A 26,968-nucleotide genomic window follows, 5' to 3' on the forward strand; every position below is an offset into this window, starting at 1 on the left:
GAATCCTTTTTTTTTCTTTTTTCTTTTTCTTTTTTTGGTGTCAACAGGCTGAGAAATATTGTCCCTTAGGAAAAGCACTTGAGTACCTTGGTCCTCAAAGCAAAGCTCCCTCTGATCTCTACAGGCTTCTAAGCACCCAGTGGCTTTACACCAATTCCTCCTCAGCCCGCCCCCTAAGAAAAAAAACAATAGTGGAGAAGTGAACAGACACAAGGCTGTCTTCTGAATTGTTTTTCTATTTCCTTAGTGTTCCCACCTTTTACAGCTTAGCCCTAACCTTATTCCTTCTTGTCTTTCAGTTTTGTGTTAGACGCCTGTGTTCTCACACACCTGAGTTAGATACTTCATTAGTACTTGTCTTGGGATTTTTTTTTCTCTCTCTCACGGTGGTAGGGGTACGTTTATGTTTGTGTCCCTCACTGGACAATAAATATTTAAGTGCCTAGCTGATGGTTCAGTATTCTCAGGACTAGTATGATTATCATTTGTCCAGTGGATATGAGAATCAGTGGGGGGTTGGGGATTTAGCTCAGTGGTAGAGCGCTTGCCTAGCAAGCACAAGGCCCTGGGTTCGGTCCCCAGCTCCGGAAAAAAAAAAAAAACCAAAAAAAAAAAAACCAAAAAAAAAAAAAAAAAACAAAAAAGAAATGAAGATAACCAATATCGACAATCTTCATGGACCTACATAATGCAAGCTATTTATCTGGCTTTTGAGTTTAGCGGACCAACAGATTAATAGTATGTGGTGCATCTATTTATCTAATTAATTTATTAACGTTTTCAACTGTTTGGATGTGCTAATGGTCTCAGAGGAAGGCTGATGATGAGATATTAGATCGAGAACAGAGGTATCAGCACAGGCACATATTACAAATATGTTGAGGAAAGCTGAACATTGTTTGAGAACACATTTGGGTTCTAGAAGGGGGGGCGGGAGTTTGTGCTGATGGAAAGGCTGAGAGGGGACTTTCTTGGTTCCTTGAAATCCCATAGAAAAAGTACTTTCCTCACAGCATTGCATTTCTACAGTTCTTCCCTGAAAATCCGCTCAGGATTTGTAAATGCCTGACATTCCTTTAACTTAGTCAGACAGAGGAATCCATCAAAAGACTGTAACCAACTCTGTGAGATGGCTTAGCAGAGGCCCTGCCACCAAGGCGGACCACTCGCGCTCCACCCCCAGCACCCCACAAGTGGTCCTCTGACCTCCCAAGAATCTCACACCACAGAATCGAATTTAAAGGCTTCTACCCCTTCACTGGCAACTAGGAACTGAGTCTTATCCTAGGCAAGGACTCCTCACGAATGCACGCCTAGCTCTTAAGATGGGGGTCTTCATTTATTTTGGATACAGCATCTCACCGTGAAGTCCTAGAACCCTCTACATAGAGCAGACTGGCCCCAAACTTGTGAAGATCCTGGTTCTGCTTCCCTAGTGCCCGGCTGTTTTTTAATCTAAAGTAGCAGGATGGACAGTCCCCAACGAGGAGCGTCCCAGATAAGTGGGGAAGTGGAGTTAAAGGCGTGCTTCTAACTGGCCAGCTTTCAACTAGCCTACCGGGAGGCGCGGCCCTCTCTTCCTCCAGCAGTGGGGTCGTGGCGGCCGCTACAGGCCGCGGGCCCCGGGAGAGGCCGGCGCAAAACCAAGTCAATTCCATAGGAAGGGCCCGAGACAGCACGGCCGCCTCGCGGGGATGCTCGGGGTGCAGCTCCGGTAACCGAAGCGTCTCGACGCCAACCGCCACCGCGGGAACCAGTAGCGCGGTACGCGCGCGGGCCGCAGCCGCCAGCCGCTTCTGCGCCTGCGCGGCCGTCGGAAGCCCCTCCCAGCCGGGCTCTTTGCGCGCGCCCGCTCATGGCGGCCGCCGCAGTGTGTGGTACTTAGCGGGCGCGCGCGGCGAGCTCGAGAGCGCGCGGGGCGGCGGCGGCGGCGGCGGCAGGGAAGCCGGGCTGCCGGGCGGGCGCGCTCTCGAGGGCGGCGGCCCAGGGTGTCCCGTCGGTCTCGGCGCCGGGAGAGGTGGAGGCGCGGTCCGCGGTGGCGGCGGTGGCGGCGGCGGCAGCTGGCGACCGGGCGCGTTAGACGGGGCCGGGGTCCGCGGCGCGCTCTCCGCCCACAGGTAAGCGGGCGGCCTGGAGGGAGGAGCCGGCTGCGGCCCGGGGAGGGCTGGCGGGTCCCCTTGCGGAGCCGCGGCGCCTTTGTCTCGGCCTCTCCGGGCGGGCCCAGCCGAGAGCGGCGGTGAGGGGAGGCGGAGGGCGGGCGGGCGCGCCGAAGCTATGGCCCGCGCCCTCGCTCAGTCTTTGTTGTGCGGCCCGGTGTACGGCCAACATGGCGGAGGTCAGCCGCGCGCTGCGCGGGCCGCGGTCCGGCCTTGCCTCGGCGGCTCTGGGAGGGTGGCCTCCCCCGGACCCGCGCCTTTATTGTGCGGGGAAGAACGCAGCCTCCTCCCTTGTTTATGTCGCCACGAGCGAGCGCGCGGACGCCCGCCTGGGCCGCTCCAGCCTTTAAGCCTAAGCCTTGCTCCGCCCAGCTTCCTTTGCGGGATAGTTCGGGGTCCTTCCTCCACGCTCCCAGATACAACTTAGTGTGCACGCCCTGGCCGCTGCGGACCGTCCGTTCCTGGAAAGATACAGAATTTGTTTACCCTGGCAGAAGAGTCACATTTGTGCATTTGGAAAACGAGGCCATCTAGCTGATTTGTCAAAGTCATGGAAACCCTGAACGTGGATGCAGGACAGGGCATCTAACTGCTGTTCTTAGCGTTGAACATTTACCATTTCTTGATAGGCGACTGTCCAGGGTGAAATGTTAACTCGTTAAAGCATTTGGAGCTTGGGCTCCGAACTCTGTCCTCCTGCTTTGATTCAAATCCTGCCCCACCGGTTTGTGACCTTGGGCACGATTTTGGTGCTTCATCTTCCTAATCTGAAAAATGGGTCTAATGGAGAGTATTTGGCTTAAGCCTTTGAGAACGAGATGGGAAATAGTTGATGTGCAGAGAGCTCTTGGAGTAAGTACTAAGCGATCAGAGTAAATGATTACTGCTAAAGACCCTTGCCTCATAACATACGCTTAAGTTATTTTGGCATGGATGCATTGGAAGTACATAGACCAAAATGTTTGAAATCGGGTTACATAAAATCGGGTTAGTATTTGGGTTTTACCGTTTAAAAAAAATGAAAGGATTTAGAGGACAATGATATGCTTTCTGAAATGATGGAATTTTGGGATTTGAGTGATAGGGGATGTGACTTGGTAGATACAGTACATTGTGGAATTTGGAAAGTCAAATGAAGTTTCCTTTTAGCAGTTTTAGTTTATGGATCAGTTCACTTTCAAGGACTTCAATTACCTAACTTGGAAAAGTAGGACAGTGACTCCCTTTAATTAGTGTAGTTACCTGTGGTGTCACCATCTCCTTCAGAAGCTGCTGAAGAGCAAAGCCTGCTGTGACAAATGGGATGGCACAGTAACTGTCTCAGAGCGATTGGCTCACGTGTGGTGGGGATTGTGTTTACCTATGGGATAAGTTTGTGACTGGTAGAGGAAAATTTTCTAAAAGTGGATTCCATAAATTAACCATCCGTTTTTGTTTTTTTTTGTTTTGGAAATTTAAATAACGATACAAACTTGCAATCTGGATAGTTTAGTCGCAATTTGGTCCAGAGCTTTTTACTTAAAGTGGGCTTTAACTTTATTATGTGGGAATTGGTGTAAGAGACTGCCTCTGGGAATTTTGCACCAGTTTTGTAACAGTATTTAAAACTGAAATAGTGTAGCAAATTTGGGTAATTGTAAATTCGACTGGATAGTATGAAAGAGAGAAATTAAGAAAGAAAAGATTACATTTAGAAACAAATGTAGTTTATTTTGCTTCAGAATATCTGCTCCCTCAAACCTTGGGGGAAATTCCTACATTTGAAAGCTAGGCTTGGTGGTAGAAACCTGAACTCACATTAGTTACCAGGAATTCCAACATTTGAGAGGCTGAGGCAGGAGAATAGAAAAATTTAAGGTCTGCCTTGGCAATTTAGTGAAACCATGTCACCAAAAACAAACATATAAAAAAAAATCACTGTATTCTTAATGTCTAAAGAATGTGCTATTCTATAAAAATTAATAAGTTACACGGGAAGTACCCAGATGAACCACTGATCTGAAGAGGAGATTTTGTTTTCTATGTGTAAGGTATTTTGAAAACCAGTCTTACATAATTAAGGTAACAAAACAAGTTTAGTGACTGCATAGTTTTAGATGACTGCGTAAATCATATTTTATGGTAGTTGAGACACTCAGTTTTTAAAGATTGGAAATTCTCTTAACTAAATCTGTTTCAGATCTTTAAATAAAAATAGAAATTTCTATAAGTGAAATATTTAAATGTTTGATGTATTTCATTTAGACTTTGGCTTCACCAGATCTTTATGAAAACCTAAGGACTCCTTCCCTCCCCAGAACCAGACAAATCTGAAGAAGAAAATTTCTTCTATATAATATTTATAGTTACTGGTAATCATCTGATGGCAGAGGTTGGAAGAGGGCAGTCAGATCTGGAGCTGGAGTTACAGGTTGCTGTGAGCTGTCTGATATGCATGACTGAACTGGGGTCCTCTGGAACAAGTGCTCTTAACTAAGCCATCTCTCCAGCCCTGATTTACCCCTTATGTTATCAGTATAAATGAGGTTTCTAGTTAAAGCTATGAACCTGACTGGAAAGGCCTTCCGCATGTAGTCCCACAGTCTTTAATGTGTTAGTCAGTACAGAGCCTTGTCTGAGCTGGCCCTGTCTGTTGTTTCCTTTGATGGACTGTGTGCTTCCAGGTCCTTCTCTTTCTGCTCATTTCATAATAGCCAGGTCGTCACTAGTGAGCTCTTCATGAACTTCACATTGAACCGGGTGCTATCTCCCCGTGTGCCCACAGTACTGCTTGTCTCTACAGCAGTGTCTCCTGAGCTGCTACTTTTCTCTGGTTGTTTAACCAAATAGACTTGAGATTTAGTCCTTGTCCCCACCTGCTCCGCACTTCATTGGCATATGGTTGGTGCTGAGTAAATCAATGCTAAATGACTGGCATTTTTACATTGACTTAAATGGATTTTCCCAGCCTTACCCTAGGGTTTCATTTTGCCCTACCTATTCAAACTAGATTATTCTGTTCCTTGAGCACTGTACATTTTTGTGGTACTTTGTGGTTGTTGTGTGTACTCTTCAATGTCTGTTTTTGCTAGTTTGGGATTAGTTTCTCTGAGTCTTAGTTTCCAGTACCATGTGAGCAGCTGTTAAGTATATTTCTCTTTGAACCTCCCTGGTCCTACTCTTGAAGTACCACTGGAATTGTGTCATTAAAAGGATAGGCCATTAAGAGACAGACCTGGATATGTCTTTTGGCTCTGTCATCTGTCATTTGCCTGAGCTGGCCCTGTCTGTTTCCTTTTTGATGGGCCGTGTGTTTCCAGGACCAACAGATGTTGAAGAGTACACACACCTAAGATCCTTGAGAGCAGAGCTACTGCCCACCTCTGCATTAGAAGCAATGTGCAAATAGATTAGACAGTTCAAAACGCAGTAAAGTGCTTCTGATGTTACCAGTTACATTCTAGTGAAGAAGTAAAATTACAGGTTATTTTATATACTATAAAAGGAGGCAAAGGTACTGCAGGAGAGATGGGGTGGTAGGGACAGCTGTTGCTTGGGGTGGTAGCATTTGAAGGGAGATGAGGGACTGGAGCAGGTGAAGGTCCTGAGGCTGCAGAAATTGGGAGTGTTGAGCCAGGAGAGTGTCACTGAAATGAAGTGATGGACCGGGGAGCAGGCAGGTGGTTAGAGTCTACTGAGTCAGCCAGGAATGTGCGTTTAAGAGTACTGAGGAAACTCAAAAAGGTTAACTTACCAGGATAGCATAATCCACCGACGTTTAAAGGTCGCTTTAGTTGTTTGGAGACATGATTACTTTTTGTAAACTGTGTTAGCTAATTCTGGTCTGGATTAAAGAGCTGGTAGTGAAAATGAAGAGAAGATGGACTGGAGGCATCCATTGGATCCATAACAACAGATCTGCTGCTGGGTCAGGTCGGAGAGCCTGAGAAAGGGAGGAATAAGATTTCTGGCTCGAATGACTGGGCTGTGTTGCCACTTGTCAAGGTGAGAAAGACTGGAGGAGGTGTGGTGAGGCAGGATGGGGTAGAGTTTAGAGCTCTGATGAACCTGTGCTGAGATGTCGCGAGTGAGTCTGAGGCAGAAAGAAAGTCAGGAATAGGGTGACACAGAAGCTGGATGGGGCAAGTAGTGTATGCTTGCTCAAGTTGGAGAGACCGGGGTCAAGAGGGAGGGTAACATTTAGAAGTGGGAAGATGGCAGGCTGGGTTCTTCTTGAATTAATTTTCAAGGGAGAAAAGTTAGTGTGTAAGCTTGAGGGAGGGAATATAAAGCAGTTTGGCTTTGGTGGTTTCTGCTGTCTTTTCTGAAAGGTAAGGTGAAACCCTGGGTAAATGCAGGAATTCTGTATGTGGCAGGTCAGAGGTGTAGAAATGGGTTCAAAGGTCTGAGGAGGAACAGGATGAGCTGCTAGCAACTGCTTGCTGATGACTCCTGATTGCAGTCCAAGGAGATCCTCCGGGAAGGGAATATTAAAGCAGTTGATTGATGCACTTCGATTATTAAATGTAAACTTTTTTGTTGACACTTTACATAACTACATATAGAAAGGTACTCAAATCATGTGTAGGCCTTGAGTTTTCATAAAGTGAACCCCCTATTGTAACCAGTCACCTGGGTTAAGAACATTCCAGAACCCTCTTTCCTCATCCTAATTACCACTCCCCACAGGAGACATGTCTTGCTTTTGGATGTCACAGATGGAATTTACTTGTTTCTAAGCTTTCTATGAATGGATTAATGCTGCCTGTGCCCCTTCCCATCTGTTTTAGTTCTTGTGAAGTTTGTTCCTGACAAGGTCACCAGCCATGATGTCACATCCCAGTACAGAGAGAGAGAGAGAGAGAGAGAGAGAGAGAGAGAGAGAGAGAGAGAGAGAGAGAGAACGCGTGCGTGGGTGCACGGGTGCACATGTATGCCCGTGTGTGCAAGTGCACGCCTGTGCCTATGTGCGTGCTTTGCTGTAAGTCAACAGAAACTGCAGTTTGAATAATGCTGATAAAGTCTGACCAAGTAATTCTGTTTGGCAAAGATTTTTCATTAAGTTGAACATATTGAACTTATTTGTATTTTTATTTGTACATTTTTTATTTGTTTTGAATAGAAGTTTGGTTATGTGAACCAGAAGGAGAAAAAAAAATCTGTATTTGAAAACAGAGACTGCCAGTGAGCAATATTTCTTTTCTTTCTTTCCCTTATTCTTCTCTTTCCTTTTTGGTCTTCTGTGAGAGGTTCTCACTCTGTAGCTGGAACTCTCCTGGGACTGGAGTTACAGGCAGTGGTGAGATGCCATGGAGGTGCTGGGAACCAAACCTGTGTCCTTTGAGGAGCAGTAAGTGCTCTGAAGCACCAGGCCAACTTCTCAACTCCCGGTTTATAGGTTTTCTCATTTATACACTTACTTATTTTCAAATTATGTGTGGATTTATGTGTGAGCATGCTGTGCCCTCAGACGAGAGGAAGATGTCGGACCTCTTGTAGCTGGCGTTATAGCTGTTGTGTGCTGCCCAATATGGGTGCTAGGAGCTGAACTCAGATAGCAAGAACTCACACTGCAAGAACAGACAACTTTTTTTTTTTTTTTTAAAGATTTATTTATTTCATGTATGTGGGTACATTGTCACTGTCTTCAGACACCAGAAGAGGGCATCGGATCCCATGACAGATGGTTGTGAGCCACCATGTGGTTCCTGGGAATTGAACTCAGGACCTCTGGAAGAGCAGTCAGTGCTCTTAACCACCGAGCCATCTCTCTCCAGCCCTAAATTTAATTTTTTTGATATGACTGAAATAGGCATTTTCCCATTAAATGATTGATATCTGTTAGTAATTGTTGAGCAACCATATCAAAAGGAGTTGTGCTTACAAGTTTTGAAGTGATATAACTTGATTCTTACTTATGATTTAGGTTCATTTGCCCCAAGTCTTCTGTGCTGATTCTATTCTGTGCCTTTCTCCCTCTGCTTATTGTTATTCCTGTTGCTAAGTGGTGCTGGGGTTAAATCTAGAGCCTCAGACATGCGAGATGAGTGCCTTACTCTTGAGCTGTGTTCTAGACACCTGACATTTTAGCAGTTGATTCTTACATGTATAATACACAAGTAGTCTTATGCAGCACAGCACTCTGTTATCTCGACTGCGTTTAAACCACTTTCTTAAGGAAGAGCTGTTTTCAGTTTATGCCTTTCTATACGTGGAATTGTAGGCATTTGTGTTCCTACACTTTTGCCAACGTGTGAATCAGAAGAAAGACCCTTGGAAGAAAATGGGCTGGATCTCAGAGATATACACTTACTGTTGTGATGTAAACAGCTTAATTGTGAGAGCCTTTTACATTAAGTGTTCTCCAAGGACACCACCCCACATTTTTGCCAAGAGTTAAGGCTAAAATCTTTGAAAACAAATTTGTATATGTCACTTTCTTACTTTTCTGAACTTTTGGTTGAAAAAATTTTGTATATAGTATACAATCACAAGGTTTTTGTGTGTTTCTGTTTGGTTGTGACACAGGGTCTAGCTGTGTAGCCCAGACTGGAATTCACTGTGTAGTCCTGTTTGGTCAACTTACAGCAAACCTTCTGTCTGTGTCTGCCGCCCAAGCACTGAGACTGCAGGTGTGAGCCATTGTGCCTAGCTTCTGCAAGATTCTTGTTTTATTGTGTTAGGGATGGAACATAGGCCTCTCAAGTGCCAGGCAAAGGGTTCTGTCACTCAGTCTACAGAAGCCGGCTCACAGCCCTCTCAAGGGTTACAGTTTTTAGTATTTGGAGTTTTGCCTGCAGGCACCTGATGCTTGCCTAGTGCCTGAGGAGACCATAAGAAGGCATTGTATCTTCTGGAACTGGAGGATATGAGCTGCTCTGTAGGTGCTGGAACCACATAGCTCACCCAGCCCAGGAACAACAGTCAGGAGACTCTTAACCTTGGGCCAGCGCTCTACAAGGTTTTAAAGGACAACTCCCTTCTTGCTTCTTGCTTTTTGTGAACAGCGAGGCCTCACTGACTATTTTTATGCTTATCTCTTGTCTGTTGGTTTCCTGCTGTGAATGGACCTCCCCCTGCTACACTTACTCTTCCCAGGTCTGTGTGTGCCTCAGCCTGGCTAGACAGGTGGCTTACAAGTGGATCTCACAGTGAATGTGCTGCACAGTGAATGTGCTGTTTATTTACTCCTCACAGTCGGTGCTCTGTGTTTTATGCCTTACTTTGTTCCTGGTGCTTTGCTGTAGCTGTCACCAAATCCCCTGCTACTTTTCTAAATGTTCAAGTCGCTTGTAGGCTGTGGGCTGTCTAAATTGTCATTCTTAGAGCTCTCTTCACTGCACTGAGTTTATTTTAGCTCTGTTTACTGCAGTCCCAGTTCCTTCTTGCTACCTTCCCTCGACTTTGGAGAGCTCGTCCAGGTTCCTGAGAACATTTATAGAGGAGGTAGTGTTTCAAAACCTTGCATCATTATTTTCCTCTCAGCATAATTTGATTTGAATGGAAGAGAATGAGGATAATGGTTTTCTTCAAGAATTTAAAAAGCAATCCCATAGTGCTCTGTAGTTGGAATTTAAAAAGCAATCCCATAGTGCTCTGTAGTTGGATATGGCTGGTCAAAAGGGCTGCTTCTGTGCTTTCTACTTACCCATCCAAGAAATGTTTACTGAGGTCATGCTGCATGTACCAAGTACTGTTCTCAGTATTCGAGGTACATCGTTGCACTAGACAAATCTCACCTCCCAGGTAAGTGTGAATGGTCCTGGAACAATAAAGATAAGTAAATTGTGGGAGTGTGTAGAAAGTAATAACAGTCTAAGGAAGAAACCCTAGAGAGGGCTGCGAAGTAAGGAGAGAAGAAGGTTAAGGCGTACACTGTTTTAGGAGTGCACAAAAGAGGGGCTAGGAGTCAGGGCACAGTTTGAGTTTTTTGGTTAAAAATCTTTTTTTAAATTACACTTTAATGTGTGTATGATGTGTATGGGGCGTGTTCACATGTCCGTGTGGCATGGCAATGTGTATGGAAGTCAGAAGGCACCTGCAGGAATTGGTTCTTTTCTAGAACTGTATGTATACACATTGGTGTTTGACTACATGTATGTTGTGTTGAGGATGTTGGATCCCTGCAGTTACAGACAGTTGCGAGCTGCCGTGTGGGTGCTGGTAATTGAACCTGGGTCCTATGTAAGAGCAGCAAGTGCTCTTAACTGCTGAGCCATTTCTCCAGCTCCCTTGAATGAGGTGCTCTCTGTGTCACTTCTCAGGTTACAGACAATGCTCCACCATGCTCAGATTGAGGTTACAATTCAAAATAGAGAAACAGGGTTGGTCTCATTGAGGAAGTAATGTATGTACAAAGATTTGAAGAAAGTCAAGGAGTTAGCCATGTGGACATCCAGGAGAAGTGTGTTTGAGACAAGACCCAGTACAGTAGAACAGCCCAGCCTTGTCATGGAAGAGTCGGGAGATTGACGTAGACTGTTGCACATGTCATCATGGTGCTCTTTGTGGGAATGTAGTTTTCATTCTTGTGTGAGCAACCAGGGGAGGGTGTGGAGCAAAGGCCTGAGATGATGTCATATAAATTTGAATTGACTAAGCTTGCTGTGCTTAGAACATGTTAGTGGGTAAATGTGGGAGACGAATATGGAAAGAGAGGAAGATTGGATTAGGAAGATATTGTAATCGATCTTGTAGGTGAGGAAATGCTGTCTTAGACCAGATGATGCTGTAAAGCTGTTGAGGAATGGTTAGATCCTTACACGATTTTTTTCTAAAGGAGGGACAATAAGATGGTTGTTTTAGGTATGTGTGCTGAAATTATAGACAGATTTTTTTGTTGTTATTTTTTGTTTTGTTTTAATTTGGACTAGAGAAACTTTTTTAAATATTTATTTTTCATATCTGAGTACACTGTAGCTGTCTTCAGACACATCAGAAGAGGGCATCAGATCCCATTACAAATGGTTGTGAGCCACCATGTGGTTGCTGGGAATTGAACTCAGGACCTCTGGAAGAGGAGCAGTCAGTGCACTTAATGTCTCTTAACCACTGAGCCATCTCTCCAGCCCAAGAGAAACTTTTTAAAAATAATTTTATTTTTTTAAAATTATAATTAACATAAATTTCCCCTTTTCCTCCCTCAGTCCTCCCATGCACCCCAGACTTGCTTTCTCAAACTCATGACCTCTTTTTCTTTGTTATGTATATTAAATAATATATAAATAAAACGTGCTCAGTTTGTAGAATGTTAACTGTATATTATGTGATCACAGAGTTGACCACTTGGTATTATTGGATAACCAGCTCAGGGGAGGGTTCTTCCCTGGGGACAACCATTTTTTTCTCCTCAGCATTACCCGATTTGCCTTTAGTTCCTTCTGTAGGATTGAGGATTTCTGTGAATTTTCCCACCTCATGTTAGCTTGTCCATTAGTGATGTAATTGTTTATGTCTTCTCTAGGTAGCCTTGTTTATGAGAGCGACATCATGGGTTTAGTTTCTGATATTTCTAGGAGACAGTCTCGCAGCAAACTGACAAACTTCTGTTTTTCTCTCTGTCTCTCTTGTTTTGCTTTGCTTTGTTTTGTTTTGTTTTGTTTTGTTTTGTTTTGTTTTGTTTGTGACAAGATTTCTCTGTGTAACAGCCCTTGCTATCCTGGAACTCACTTTGTAATCTAGGCTGGCCTTGAGCTCAGAGAGACCCACCCACCTCTGCCTCCCGGGTGCTGGGATTAAAAGTGTGCACCACTCCCAGATTCTCTGTCTCCTAACAGTCTTCCCACTTCTCTTCCCCTTACACAGTGATCCTCCGAACCTAACCCTAGGTGCAGGGATTTTGTTGTAGATGTGTCAGTTGGGACTGGGCATCACACAGTCTCTTATTCTCTGCAGTGTGATTGGTTTAAGTTTTTTGCTACGGTCTGTTAGGAAGAGAGTTCCCTTTGATGAGGGGTGAGAACACTTACCTGTGTATATAAGGATAAATATTTAGAGTGTGATTAGGAATTATGTTGGTGTAGTAAAGTGGTTGTAGGTTTTTCTCCAAGGTCCATGATCTCACTAGCCCTAAGTAATTGGCTAGGTTTCCAGTACCAGTCATGGTTTCCTTCTTGTTGGGTAGACTTATGTCCAATTAGAAAGCCATTGGTTACCACCAAGATAGTCAGGCCACTGCACTCTGGCGGTTACTGTGGCTCATAGGTGTCGTAGCTGAGTAGAAGTATTGGATGCTTTCATCCTTTGGAAGCTTGCATGGGCACCTGGTGGTACCATGAAGCTAGACATCAGAGATGAGGCTTTCAGGCTAGATCCAGTTCAGTCTCTGGGTCCTGTGTCTAAAGTACATAGTACCTTCAACAATAGGGAGGCAACCAAGGGCAACAGCAATAGCCTGTAAGGTTTTCAGAGTCTCTTGAATAGCCCTGGCCAACAACTCAGAGGAAGGTTTCTTTTGCATGGTGTTGGATTTTTTTGTTAGCTACATTATGGTTCTTGTAAGGAAGCATTGTCAGCCCAGAAGGAAAATTTTTATTTAAACTATATGTATATTTTATACACAGATTTATATATATGTGTAATTTTAGGGAAATAGATAGTAAATGATTCCTTATGACTTTTTCAGACAGCTTTCCTGCTATTCTGCACTCCTCCTGTGGTTTACCTCCCTCCTTCTGGATAAGTTTTCCCCCACCCGCCTTCCATTTTCCCATATCTTCCCATTACTTGTACTCTGCTATTCCCCTCTGATGCTCTTCCTTCCTCTCCATAGTTCCTTTACTTTCCTGGTTTTTGAGGTGACTCTAGGTTTTATTTATATTCACACCTGCAGACTTGCAGCTAGGAGCCTCAGATGAGAGAGTGAGCTAGCAACATTTGTCTTTCTGGGTCTGGGTTACCTCATTCAGTATGATCTTTTCTAATCCATCCATTTACCTGGCTAGACTCTGGTGAAGGCTGTACCTAGAGGTACAAATTTAAGTTCTTAGAAAATTTTAAAGAATCATCCAAGTTACCAGTGTAAGAAAAAGTGTCTGTGGGCAACTCTGAAGTATAGGTGTTTGGAGAGAAAATGAGTGATCAGGTCACTTCTCAGGATCACTGAGATAGAAACCACCACAATTAGTAAATAGTTTTCCAGGCAGGAAGCAGATCTGTAAACTTCTTCCTATGGTGGTGACAGTTCAGAACTTGCAAACAAAATGTACTGAAATACAATATTTCAGTACATTCAGTGTGCTAAATTTATTTCTTAAGGCAGTTGTGGAATGCATGCAGTCTGGTCAGCGTGCAGACAGATTGTTCTGGAGGTCAGAATACTTAGCAGGGGATAGAGTTTGGTTGGTAGTGTTTTTATCCAACATAAATGGGAACGAAGCTGAGTTTGATCCACAGAACTTCATAAGACACCATGGTAGCAAAGAAGATCAAGGGTTCACGATCATCCTAGTGAGTTAGAGACTAGTGCAGACAACAGCCTGTTTCAAAAACAAAACGAACACAGAGTTTTTTATTCAGAGAGCTAAATGTCTGGGACAGTTTGCTCCATTGAACTCAGAGAAATGTTTCAAATTCTAGTGTTCTTTGGATTTGGGGATATTTGCATACATTTTACGAGTTAAGCATTTCTAACCTCAAAATCTGAAATGGCCCAAAATTTAAAAAACATTTAAGTGTCATATCATTTTGGACTTCAGATTTATTGATGCTTTGTGTGTGTGTGTAGACATTCCTGTAAAATAGAGGCCTACACACAGGCTGTTAGGGGTAAAGAACCTAAAATCAGTATATAGCAATTGCCTTTGTATCACTGGACACAGAGCACAGTGCAGAGCTCACCTAGCCTAAGTGGGAAAGGCAAGAACTTCACATGCTGAGAGTTAGGGGCTAACCTATTTTAAAGCTTTGTTCAGATACTGTGGATGTAACAGAAAAGGTTTACCACATTTATTTTTTCTGGTAAATGGGAAAGGGAAACATTATTATATTTCCCTATATCTGTCATTTTACTTTCTGAAGTTTCATTTATCTGTGATCAGCTGTATTCCAGAGAAAATACGTACATTTCAACTTTATGTGATAGAATCCCTCACTGTCCTACTTGAGTCATGAATCACCCTCACGTAGGATATCCATGCTGTACGTGCTTGCTACCTTCCCAGTAGTCAGTCAGTAGCCACCTCAGTTATAAGGTAGACTATCGTGGCACTGTAGGAAGTCTGAGTTTTACTTAAAAAGCAGACTGGAGAGGGACAGCTCAGCAGTTGGCTTCTCTTCCATAGGACTCAGGTTTGGGGCCTACATGGTGGCTCATGGCACAGGGTATTTGAAGCTCTCTTCTGGCTTCCACAGACACCAGCCATACATGGTGCACAGATAAACAGACGCAAAAACAGAGTTTTAAGAGAAAGAAAATTTAAACAAGTAGCTCAGAAATGTAAGATTATTAATACTATCAATTAAGATCTAAGAGTAGGTAGAAACTTTTTTTAATTGAAAAGGTCAAGTTCTTGATTTAATAGGGAAGAAAAGTTCTCAGAGAACACAGAGTAAATTATTGGTAGTCTGTTAAGTGTGCCTAATTTTAAATTAAACTCTGCCATCTCCAAACCACAGTAAATGTAGGCTGTAATATTACCCACAATTCCTGGCATTGTGGATCTTAGACTTGTTAATGCACAAAGAAGGAAAAATACTGTGTTGGAATAGTAAGGTATTTTGTTTAGGGAATGCTAATACTTCATTTTTGACATTACAGTAGGCAAATTGAGTGTGCTGTCTAGTAGAACTAACTTCAGTGAAGTCTGAGATTTGCAGGGTTCCATGTACTTTGGGAATCCAGTACTGCTGGCAGTCATTTGGTTATTCTTGGGTTTGGTGTACTGACAAGAGAATATATTGAGCTAATAGTGGCAGATCACTTTTCCTTTGGCTGAAGAAAGACAGTAGGAAGAAGTTTCGAGGATTCACATTGATGTAACATTTAGCAGGCTTGCTTCTGTCTGCAATGGCCTCTTTGGTTAGTTGGGTTTTGTTGCTTTTGAGGCTGGGACTCTAGCTGGCAGAGAACTCAGAGACTCATATGAAAGGGCAGCTATACTTCCTTTACAGCGAAAATGGAGAACTGCTGTTTTCTTAGCCCTCTCCAGGCTGACTATGCATATGCTTTGTTCTGTTGATACGGAGGAAGCTCCGTTATTTTCTGAAGCCCAGCACTTTGTGCACAGAGGGGGCGTGGACGTGCAACAAGCCCTGTGTGGTCACTGAGCTACAGCCTGTTTTGAGATAAGAGCTCACTAACTTGTCCAGTCTGGCCCTGAACTCACTTTTACTTGTCCTTAGCCTCTCATGTACCTGGGATTACTGGCCAGACCCACCAGGCCTCCGTACATAGTTCCCTATGTACTGAGTTCTTTCTTCTGACAGACTGGTTCTTGTTTGAATTAAAAATCTCTCTTCACCTTATTACTGATGTTACTTGTTCTGTTTCTTGGATCTGCTCCCCTGTTTTGTTTACTGGACTCTAATGCTCACTGTGTTCTACTTAAGGACAGAAAAGTGAGAAGTCTGTCAGTCTTCCAACCTCCTTGCACTTGGTTCTCTTTATGGGCTTCCTCTTAAGTGCTACTCTCAAACCACACCTTCTTCATCCTTCTGGGTGACTCTTACCAGTTGTATCCAAGGCTGCTTTTGCATAAGTCCCCTCTGGGTGGCCTGGATCATGGCTGTGTGTTACTATTTCCTTACCATGTGATTACTACCTTGCTAAAGAGAGTAGGGGAAAATACCCCTTTCTGCTTTACTCTTAAGAACCTTAGCTTTAGATAGAAATGGGTTTTATACATATCACTTTCTCTAGCCAGCAACAATTGGGTGTCTTGTAATTCAGTTTATATTCTCTCCTAGAAGTTTGACCCTACAGGTTAAGCTCTGGGTCTGGAGGTTCGGAGGTCACTCTCAAATTATAGTTTACACATCTGACCAACAATATGCTGTGGCTGGATATAAAATAGACTTAACAGGACTTCTCTGATTTGGTATGATAGTTAGCTAGGGTGGCTCACAGAACTCTGGGACATATTTTGCTGATGTCTGTTATAAATGATATTATGTAATATACATATTATATCATACACACACACACACACACACACACACACACACACACACACAATAACATATGGTGAGCAACCAGGAAGAAGAAATAAAGCAAGTTAGAAGGGAAGGGGCGGAACTTCTGTGTCTTCCTCATATGTATGTCCTCCAGAGCCTGCAACATACCCTCTTTCTGGAAACTCAGCCCTGGACTTGTGGACTTTTGTGGAGGCCTCAATATTTAAACATGGTTATTAAATCATTGGCCATTGGCAGTCAACCCTACCTTTAGCCAGCCAAGAAGCTCCCCTCTTTGAAGGGTCAAGTTTTTGAGTGACAAAGCTATATTCTTGGCCACCAGCTCTGTCTTCTATCTAACCTGCTAACACCCAGCTTTCAGCTATTGATTAGCACAGAGATTTCGGGGAGTTTGGCACTGCCTTCTTCCCTCTCCAAAGTGCTGATTAGGGCTTGTATCTCTGCTGGGCCTAGACGTCCATTTCTTGTTAATCATTTGATTAATTACTTCAGTAGTGGTTTTCATAAACATTCCTTCCATCACTATTGTTTGAGGTTTTGCATAGTTAAGTATGTCTGCTTATTATTACTTTACCTCTTTTTGAAAAAAAAATAGGAATAATTTGAGTTCTTGAAGAATTTAAGGAAGACACATTTATCCTAGCAATGATGTACATTTGAGTTATTCTATGTCTTTGACTTTGGCTTCTCCGGTACTGCCTTCTGTTAATAACTTGATGTTCCCCTTTCAGTTTTTATACTTAGTTACGGCCTCCATGTTGCAGCTTCCATGTGGACTGTAGTGCTGGCTTCACTCAGGAGTTTGTGGAAACGCAGACACCTAGTGGCGGAGCACTTACTTCTGGGATATTTGGGGGTCCTGTGTTACTAGAACCAATGCTTCCAGGGTGCACTCTTCCTTTAACGAACACTTCAGATGCTAGGATGTGTCACTTCTAAGATGATTCACTCTTATTTTGCATTTGATTTATTAACCATATTGCAGTATTCCTTTTACATAGTACTAATGAGGTTCTGATAGTTTTTTTTTTTTTTCTTTCTCACAACAGTAGCCTCAAATAGGGGATCTCGGAAGCAGCAGATGCTTCACAAATTTGAGTTTCCTTACAAGTCACTGCTGGTATTCCTTTTCCATGTCAGCTTTCTGTCATGTCCTTTTCTTGAAAAACACACAGAGACCTGAGGACAACCCATTTACCTCTTTTGAGAATGGGTCTCACTGACCTGGAGTGCATCGATAAGTATCGTTAGCCTGCCTGGCCCAGGAGCTCCAGGAATCCTGTCTCCATTTCCCAGGGCTGGAAGAACAACTAACTCCCCCATTTGGCTTTTTATGTGTGTGTGAGGGGTTGAACTAGGTTTTCATGTTTGCAGAAGTGCATCCTGTTTAAATGTTTTAACTCAAATCCCTAATGTACAGTGTAAATCCATAATTGGATAGTTATAATTTTACTATCATTTTTGCCCCTTGGAATTTGAGTTCAAGGTCATGTATCCATACCAATCCAAAATATTTTGGTGACCTGCTGTTTTTTAGTCTGAAAGTAGAAGCAGAGGGCCCAGTAGGACTGAAGACGTGGGGTAGGTGTTGCTTTAGTCGCTTTATACTATGAAGTCCCATGGCATGTACCCTTTAACCTTAGTAAAGATAGCTGCCAGTCATACCCTTTAACTTTAGTAAGATGGCTGCCAGTCATGTGGCCGTTTAAAAGACTTCTTTCTCTCTTTCATTCTTTCTTTTCTTTCCTTTCTCTCTCTCTTTCTTTCTTTCTTGGGCGGGGAAGGTCTATTTTTTAAAACAAGAGTTGAATCCAGATAGACAGTTCTTTAAAAAACAGGAGTTGAATATAGCCAGGCAATGGTGGCACAAGCCTTTAAAGGTAAGTTTTCTGTGAGTTCCAGGACAGAGAAATCCTATCTTAAACAAACAAACAAACAAACCAGTTGGGTCTGAGTTACATATGCAGTATATTGTAAACCAGGGTTTACACATACACAGTGAGATGTAGCAGAGATGTGGAGAGGTGAGAGATGTTTGAGAGTGGGAAGTGGAGGAAATGTGGAGCAAGTTTAGACGTAAGCCATTTGGGGATTGTTTATTTGTGCTGTGGCCGTTGGAAATCAAGTATGCCAGTTTTTCGCCATTGGTCTGTACTGAGGCCAAGCTGTTGGTAATTTGAGAAGGAGGCGGGAGGGCAAAAAACCTGAAACCCCACTGGGGGAATTTTCTATAAGCTCCCAGAGGTGCTGATAGAGACAGTGGCCTAGATGGGCTTGGGCTTAGAGTTCTGCCCAAGGGAGGAGCCTACTAACGGGCTTAAGGAAGAGGCAGCTGAGTGGGGAGGTGGAACTTCAGGGGGCAGCTGGGAGCAGGAGCTACAGAGTTAGTTTAGTGGGACTGCAGTTCCTAGGGGGAGGCCAGCGAAAGCTAACTGAGCTGAGGTGGGTGGAGTGTCTTTGTCACAAGAATTTCTATCCAGGGTGAATCCAAACTGAATGGCAAACTTGGCAGAGAGAAAAAAATGTCCAAATCACAGAGGAATGGTGCCCCTTCCCACGTGACCTTGGCCTATGTAGGGCCAGAGGAGTGAGCTCCTGGCACAAAAGTGGCCTTTGTAGTAATAGTACAAAGTTGGCAGCTTAGGGAACACTTATCCAGTAGAGAAAGATGACAGCAGGGGAAAGGGAGACAGTAAATGTCCTGGTGCAGAGATCCAGACATGAGTGTAGCGGGTCAGAGCTGAGAGATGAGTTGAGTGCCCACGTGGGTACCTTGGGAGCGTGTAGAAGACTGTAGGAGCTGGAGAGACATTAGGGAATGGACAGGGAGAGGACTGGTTAGAACCTGTGGAGGCGAGAAGTAGCAGTAGAATTTAGGATCAAAACTGAGAGATGTCAGGAGCCAGCAAAAACAAATGCTGCAGACATATCTCAGGGGAGTCCGTCACACCAGCAGCTTGGTTCTCTTCCTAGGAAGAGAGCTTATAGATGCCCGTCCCATGGTTTCACCTCCAGATGAATGAATAAAATAAAAAAGGAAGGCTGCCATCGCTCCTACGTGTGGCAGAGGTTTATTGTAGATATGAGGGAGAGCACAGCCAGAGGCAGGGACATCTGGGAGAGTCCAGAGTGAGCATGACCCTGAGCCTGGCCATGTGAGAGTCGGAGAGCCAAGAGAGTAAAGAGTAGACAGACAAACAAACAAACAAGCAAACAAACAAACAGACTTGGTAATTAAAATGACCGGATTAAATAGGGAAGGGCAGCCAAGCCCCCGGGCTGCAGGAGTTTAGGGTGAGGGGAGGGTGTGCCCGCTGCGTATACGTACACACATACATGTAGGCAAAACAGGCGCATTTGAGCTGGAGACATAGCTCAGTTGGTTTAATGCTTGCTTAGTTTTTCACAAGGCATGGCAGGCACCACATAAAACCAGGCGTGTGAGCAATCTCAGTGCTAATTGGGAGGTGGTGAAAGCTGGAAGCTCAGGAGTTTAGGGTCATCTTCAGGCTCCCAGAGTCCAGTGGCAGTCTGGGATCAGTGAGTGAGCCCTGCCTCAAAAAACACCCGCCCCAAAACAAAAAATCTAGCAGTGGCTAAATACTCTGAAAATATTAAGACAAAATTAAAAGGTGTTAATATTTTTTTTTCTGTTTAGCTTTTTGCCAAAATGAGCTTGAGATGTACAGTTTAGAAAGTCCAGGCTATATTTCTGTTCTTAAAGATGCTCAGTGTAATTTAGTATTAAAGTGAGGTGAAAGTGACTGAACAGGATAAAGGGGGGCAGGTGGATGGGGCTGAAGGTGCTCAAAGTGGGAAAAACCCACACTCTATTGGAGCCTTCACTGCCTGCCAGGTTTTGGTTGTATTGAAGATTGTCCTAAGCATGGTATAATGCTAGCTTAAACCTTTGAAGCTCTAGCTGACACTATCCAAGTCTGAGGTACACAGGACTTTATGGGGCAAGGGTAATAAGACTGGTTTAAAAACAAGGCAAGCTACTCTGGTTTAATGAAGCCAGTTAAGGAAGCTTTCCCAGAGTGGGACGAGGGTATAATCTGTGTTCTGGGTGTGCTTACAATTCTCACTGCATTGGGGAGGGGGGCGTTTGAAATAAGGTGGCACACAAACAGCAGAGTTAGAATTGAGGAAAATGGTGGTTGAGTTCTGAGTGAGTTGGGGAGGGTGTTTTTCCCGACATGCAAACTTGAGAATTCTCAGACAAAGGCCTTGCCTGGCTGGACGCTTTCCTTCGTCCCTGCATGTATGTTTCCTACCCTGGAGCCTTAAGAAAGCACTGAGATCGTGACCTCCGGAAACATGCTCTACGAAACTTAACTGCTCCCAACTGTACGGGCTTCACGTTGCTGGTGGCGCCAGGCAGAGCTGCTCAGGTGGTCTGTGGGGTGGAGCTTGAGGCAAAGTCCGCCCTCTTGTTTGGCTCGGCCCTGGAGCCTGCCAGGTGTTGGAGCCTAAGCCGCAGGACGCCAGAGCTGCTGGCCTTATGTTGGTTGAGCCTTTGGAGATCACCGGTTTAAGACCACACAGCTTAGAATTCATGGGAGGTGTTGTCTCTCCTGGGAACAGGCCACCGTTGAACTACTATTAATACGGAATGGAAGTGAGCAGCCTTCTGTGCTTAGGAGCCCAGGGCCCAGGAGGGGCTTCTGCAGGCTGGCCGTGGGGGTTGCAGGAACCTGAAGCCTCCATTCTCATGACCTGGAAGCCTGCGCGCTTTCTGCATTCCTGGAAAGGAGTCCTGCTCACATGCTTGCCAACAGTTGGGACCAGGACCAGGAAGGGGAAAGGTACTGACATAAAAGCAACTGCTTTAAGAAACCAAACCATGCGAACTCGTGCATTCTGGTTTAAGCTACACCGCTTTGTCAGGTTCTGTAAGGTCGGCAGTGAGGGTTCAGTGGCGCTACAGCAACTCCGATTTAAATCAAGCCTCAGGTGTGTCACAACTTCTGCAGACTTGTCCTTGGTTTCTACTTTAGGCCAGCTTTGTGGTTGAGGGACTTATGGCTTAAGACGGAGCCGCATTCTACCTTTCTAACTTGGTAATGGTGTAGGAGTTTTCCGTGCTGTAATACCTCCAACCATAGTTTTTGCTCATGCTCAGTAGAAATTAGTATGCTTTTTCTACAGTGTGTGGAAGGTAATAAAATATGTTGTAACATGAACCTGAGCTTATGCTGATAAGTGCTAGAGGTATTTTGCTAGGTCTAGGCACTGGTCTAGTGTTTTTCTCATGAACTTGGCTATATTGTATTTAAATATAAACTGAAGTCTTTGATGTGACCAGAGCTGTTTTGAAAAACTCACTTTTCAAATTACTGTGTTCCTTTAAGTGAATGAGCTACACTTAACATGGTGGAGTGGATGGGAAGCAAACCATTTTGGTAATGCCAAACCCATTGTTTCACAAGTGACCTAAAATGGACAAATCATCTGCATAAAGAATTTGCTCAGTTGGAAACTAGATTACAGAGTACTCTTTATCCTGATGCCTGGATCACAGGACTTCAGATGGTGAGAGCTGATTAATCTTCTATCTTACATACCACGGGTATGAGCCTCGTGATAGTTTCTTTTACACTGTGTGTGTGCTGGAGAGGAAACGGAAAGCCACAGGCAAACTAAACATTTGTCAGTAATTTTTTGCCCTTTGAACTTGAGAGTATTGCTTTAGTGTCAAAAGAAAAAAAAAGTAAACTTTCAGTGCTGCTCCTGGTTTCCTTAGAGTCTGCTGCAATCTAGAATTTCAATTGTGTTGACTTGGCTATATTTGTAACCACTGTTGTTTTTGAAATGTTAAAGCCTTTGCAACAAAATGATTATAACTGGCAAGAAATGCTGTGTTTAGTGTAGTCTCAGGGAGTGTACTGTCAGGACATTGATTGCTCTTTTGTCAATTTCTGAGACAAATTATGACCTGCCAAATCCCACAGAGGCAAAGTCCTGGGGAAAGTTGTTTATTGTGTGTGACCCTCACTAGCTGGTCCTTTCTCCAGACACTCAGAAGTCTTGTGGTTAGTTACAGTGAAAGCTGTAGCCACAAGAGGGAACCCACAGGTTCAGGGAGCTCTTTGTTCAGCCCCACCCAGCGTTTGATCTTCTGTGGTTTTCTCCACTTCTTATATTCCTTCAGTCTTCAGATGAAGGCACTGACTGATGGGAGACAGAAGTGATACCTGGCTGCCTTAATAAAAGACTGAGTAGACGTCTGCAGGCAGATAACAGGATGGCAGGGTTTCCTTCCCCTGTGACCTCTGAGCCCATTCCCAGAGCACAGTTCTAGTGATGATGCTGTTCATGCTGGGAAGAGTTGACCCGGCTCTAATGGTCTTTGGCATATGAACTTCATAGGACTAAAGCAGTAGGTCCTGAAGCTATGAGCAAACTCAGACTTGAGAAAAAATAGATGGAGGTGGAGACTCGGGAAAAAAGTCCAGCCCAAATAAAGTTTATATTGTAATTTAAGGTTTTCTTCTTTTAAAAAAGATTTGTTTTTATTTTATGTGAATGGGTGCTTTGCCTGCGTGTCTATCTGCTCATAATATGTTTGAGTGCCCTGGCTGCCTCTAATGAGCAGCCATTTGGGTGGTGGGATTTGAACGCTGGTCCTCCGGAAGACCAACCAGTGTTTTTAACTGCTAGGCCATCTCTCCAGTCTCCAGCCCTGTATTTAATTTATATTCCTCCTCTTCCCCTCCTCTTCCTCCTCTTCCTCATCCTTTCCTCCTCCTCCTCATCCTTTCCTCCTCTTCCTCCTTCCTCCTTCCTTTTTTTTCTTCTTCCTTCTTTCCTTTTCTTCTGCCTCCTAAATGTTGGGAGTTAAAGGCTTGTGCCATCTTGCCCAGCTGTATTTAAGTTCTTAAGACAAAGACAATTTTGTAGTTCTTTATTGTTTAGGAACTTTTTTGAAATTAGGTCTTCATATGTAGTCCTGCTTGGCCTGAAACTATGTATGCAGACCAGGCTGACCTCGAACTCCCTGATCCCCACCTGTATGTGTGTCTGCTGTGCAAGGGTTAAAGGTGTGGCCACAATGCCTGGTGCGATTCTTATTCTGTGTAGTCCACCCAGAGATTTCCACTGCTTTAAGAACAAAAAAGTATTTTAAACATGCTGGAGAACATTTTGGAAATACAGTTTACTCATTATATAACTCCAGAAAATTAACCTTTAGCGTTCAATTTTTATTTTATTTGTATATGGATTTAAAACTATATTTACTTAATTTTATTCTTTTATTCACGATAAATTTTGTGGTATGCTTTACAAGTATTTATGACATGTATACATACATATCTACTAATGTGTTATATTTGTAACTTTCCCCCTGCTTCCTTTTATTTTCTTGTTTTCCTTTACAGAGATGAGCCGTCAGACTGCTACAGCATTACCCACCGGCACCTCAAAGTGTCCACCATCCCAGAGGGTACCTGCCTTGACTGGCACAACTGCATCCAACAATGACTTGGCGAGTCTTTTCGAGTGTCCTGTCTGCTTTGACTATGTATTGCCACCTATTCTTCAGTGTCAGAGTGGCCATCTTGTTTGTAGCAACTGTCGCCCCAAACTTACATGTTGTCCCACCTGCCGGGGCCCGTTGGGATCCATTCGCAACTTGGCTATGGAGAAAGTGGCCAACTCCGTACTCTTCCCTTGTAAATATGCCTCTTCTGGATGTGAGATAACTCTGCCGCACACCGAAAAGGCAGAGCACGAGGAGCTCTGTGAGTTCAGGCCTTACTCCTGCCCCTGCCCTGGTGCTTCCTGTAAGTGGCAAGGCTCCTTGGATGCTGTCATGCCCCACCTGATGCATCAGCACAAGTCCATTACCACCCTGCAAGGAGAAGATATAGTTTTCCTTGCTACAGACATTAACCTTCCTGGTGCTGTTGACTGGGTGATGATGCAGTCTTGTTTTGGCTTTCATTTCATGTTAGTCTTGGAGAAACAAGAAAAATACGATGGCCATCAGCAGTTCTTTGCGATTGTACAGCTGATAGGAACACGCAAGCAAGCTGAAAATTTTGCATATCGACTTGAGCTGAATGGTCATAGGCGGCGATTGACTTGGGAAGCCACCCCTCGGTCTATTCATGAGGGAATTGCAACAGCCATCATGAATAGTGACTGCCTAGTGTTTGACACCAGCATTGCACAGCTCTTTGCAGAAAATGGCAATTTAGGCATCAATGTAACTATTTCCATGTGTTGAAACGGCAATCAAATATTTCTGGCCAGTGTTTAAAATTTGCATTTGACTTCACAGAGAATAAGGCACCCATCTGCTTGCCAACCTAAACCTCTCCTGGTAGGTAGAAGCTAGACATGAAGGTAAATAAAAAGAAAAGCTGTTAATACAGGAAACAGTTGCATGTAGTAACACTAATATATTTAAAAATAATTCAACAGTAAACCACTGAAAAATATATATACCCAAGATGGGCATCTTTTGTATTAAGAAAGGAAACATTGTAAAATATTTCTGAACTTTGTGTTTGTTGTAGATTGATTGTATTGTTGACAATTTTTTGGGGGTGTGTGTCTGTGCACGCATGCGTGCACGTGTGTGGTTGGTTTTCCTTTAACTGACAAGCCATCTGCGTGGTCATGGGCCACCGCTTTCCCCTTGTGAGTCAACACACAGTGCTGCTGTGGGGTTGTTTTTTGTTTTGTTTTTTGTTTTGTTTTTTGGTGTGTGTGTATTTGCTAATTTTTATTCTAGTTTTTCATTAAATAAATTTGACTTTCTTTTCTGTAATTCAGGTTTTTCTCACTTTTGTACCTTTTAAGTTAGCGTCTTTTTGATATCCATAATTGCTTAATGTCAGAAGTTTGTGTTCAGTACATACTTTCTTTTCCTTCAATCAATTTATTAGACATTTTTAATTCAGCCCTTCTGTGGAAATAGGAATTCCAGAAAGGAAAGGGAGCAGAGCAGCTCGTCGAGGCTGAAGCAAGTACAGGATGGTCTCGCCTCCCAGGACTGCTGTCCTACGCCGTCAGGTCAGGCTTACTCTCTGAAAGGTTAGCTTAGGGAGTAAACTCTGATCACTATAAATTATAAAATAATCAGGCTTTTCCTCTCTTCAAATGTCTTGGGCAAATCACATGTTTAAATTGGTTCTTGTATTTATTGGTTTTGCAAAAGAGTGCATCATCATACACAGTATTTGTAATTAAAGTAAATCATTTGTTTTTAAAAAAAGGCAGTTTGCAAAAAAATGTTTTTGGTCTTTTATAATTCTCATTAAAAGATTATCTGGCAAATTAAAAAACATTTTAATGTGTTTACTTTAGCTCTAGGTTTTTGTTTTTGTTTTTTGTTTCCCTGGAGCTGAGGACTGAATGTAGGGCCTAGCACTTGGCAGATGCTCTACCCTGAGCTACACCCTCACCCTGTGGCCCTAAGATGGATAAACTCCAAAGGTAGTTTCCTGTTCCGGTCTGTATTTTAGAGCAGAGGATTGTATGCCACTGTTTGAAGTATGTTTTATTTTAAATCACAGAAAAGACTGGACAGCTCTCCCTCCCACTTTCATTCCATTAGGACATTGGGAATATGACTAATTAATGCTGATTATTCTTTTCCTTTGTGAAAAAAGGTGAGTTATTTTATCCTTTCCTAGCTCCAGTGGTGTGGTACTGACTCTGCAGTCTGATTTTCAAGTTTCTAGGCACCAGTTTACCTCCACCCAACTTAACCATCTGTATGACCTTGGGCCCAGTCTCCTAATGTGTAGATGGAGTTAAGTCTGGTGAGTGTGTGTACGGTTAAATGAGGACCAAGTACTTAACCTGAAACACCGCCTCATAGGACATTAGCATCCAGTGTGGGGCCCTGGACTCTGTCTTTAGTGTCGTGTTCCTACATACATTCATGCGCACAGTACAAGTCTGGACATTGGTAATTTCATACTCCTGTCGGGTACCCGAAGCTTAGGAAGTCACTGAGAATTCACTCAGGTTTCTCTCTTATCCTAATTCCAATTCTGGATCGTGGAGTTTGGTTCTGTCGGCCATTTTCAATACAGGTAAGCCTTATATTGAATTGGTTGTCCTGTCCAAATGTTCTATTTGGGGTAAAAGGAATAGTTCAGCTACAGATTACAACCAGATTTTTACTTGTATGAATGTTTAGAAAAGCTGTGTGTGCATGTGTGTGTGCGTGTGTGTGTGTGCGTGTGTGTGTGTGTGAGAGCTCACTGTCTTACCTGCCCACTTAAGCTGGTTACACCATTTACCAAGAGACATTTGTCAAGCTGGCATCACTCAGACAATAGTTAGTTAGTTAGCTTTTATACTAAGCACTGTAGTGTATCTCAAGTGAGTTTTTACTGACATTTTTTTTTCATAAAATTAAAATCCTTTTTATTTTAAATCAAGCCACAGTTTTGGTAGTGCAGCTCTGTGGCACCAGCTGGCTTAGAACTTTAAGAACTTGGACTCAGAGAGGTTGGTGGGGATTAAAACCACCACCGTCGCATCTGTTTTGTCTTTTGTCATGTTTGTTTTTTTACTAAAGAATACTTTTCATTGTAAGGCACAGTACATTTTACTATGGCAAAGAAATGAGCATTAGTGTTGGACCTTGATCATCAAATTGGAGACTAACTCTGCTTTTCTTGTCTAAGGAGCTGCTAGGTGTTCTCCTGGGAAGGAGCTCACAGTACAGTTTCTCC

At 43.5% G+C, this 26,968-nt stretch overlaps 1 protein-coding gene across 4 annotated transcripts; it reads left to right on the plus strand.

Moving 5' to 3' along the window:
* The first annotated feature begins 1,905 nt into the window (after positions 1–1,905).
* On the plus strand, positions 1,906–25,564 carry Siah1 (siah E3 ubiquitin protein ligase 1). 4 transcript variants are annotated; one of them, XM_087593780.1, is made up of 3 exons: positions 1,906–2,117; positions 21,623–21,803; positions 23,651–25,564. In XM_087593780.1, the coding sequence occupies exon 3, from the start codon at positions 23,653–23,655 to the stop codon at positions 24,499–24,501; it is 849 nt and encodes a 282-aa protein (XP_087449906.1). In that variant the 5' UTR covers positions 1,906–2,117; positions 21,623–21,803; positions 23,651–23,652; the 3' UTR covers positions 24,502–25,564.
* The last annotated feature ends 1,404 nt before the right edge of the window (positions 25,565–26,968 follow it).

The sequence above is a fragment of the Rattus norvegicus genome, chromosome 19 (genome assembly GCF_021556685.1).
Source record: "Rattus norvegicus strain SHRSP/BbbUtx chromosome 19, alternate assembly SHRSP_T2T, whole genome shotgun sequence".
Classification (NCBI taxonomy): domain Eukaryota; kingdom Metazoa; phylum Chordata; class Mammalia; order Rodentia; family Muridae; genus Rattus; species Rattus norvegicus.

Bases quoted from the DNA above. Each gene is read 5' to 3' on its own strand.
- Siah1 (XM_087593782.1), top strand. From the start codon at position 20,884: ATGGAAGTGAGCAGCCTTCTGTGCTTAGGAGCCCAGGGCCCAGGAGGG. The intron at 21,077-23,650 runs GTACTGACATAA...TTTCCTTTACAG, and splicing joins CAGGACCAGGAAGGGGAAAG to AGATGAGCCGTCAGACTGCT.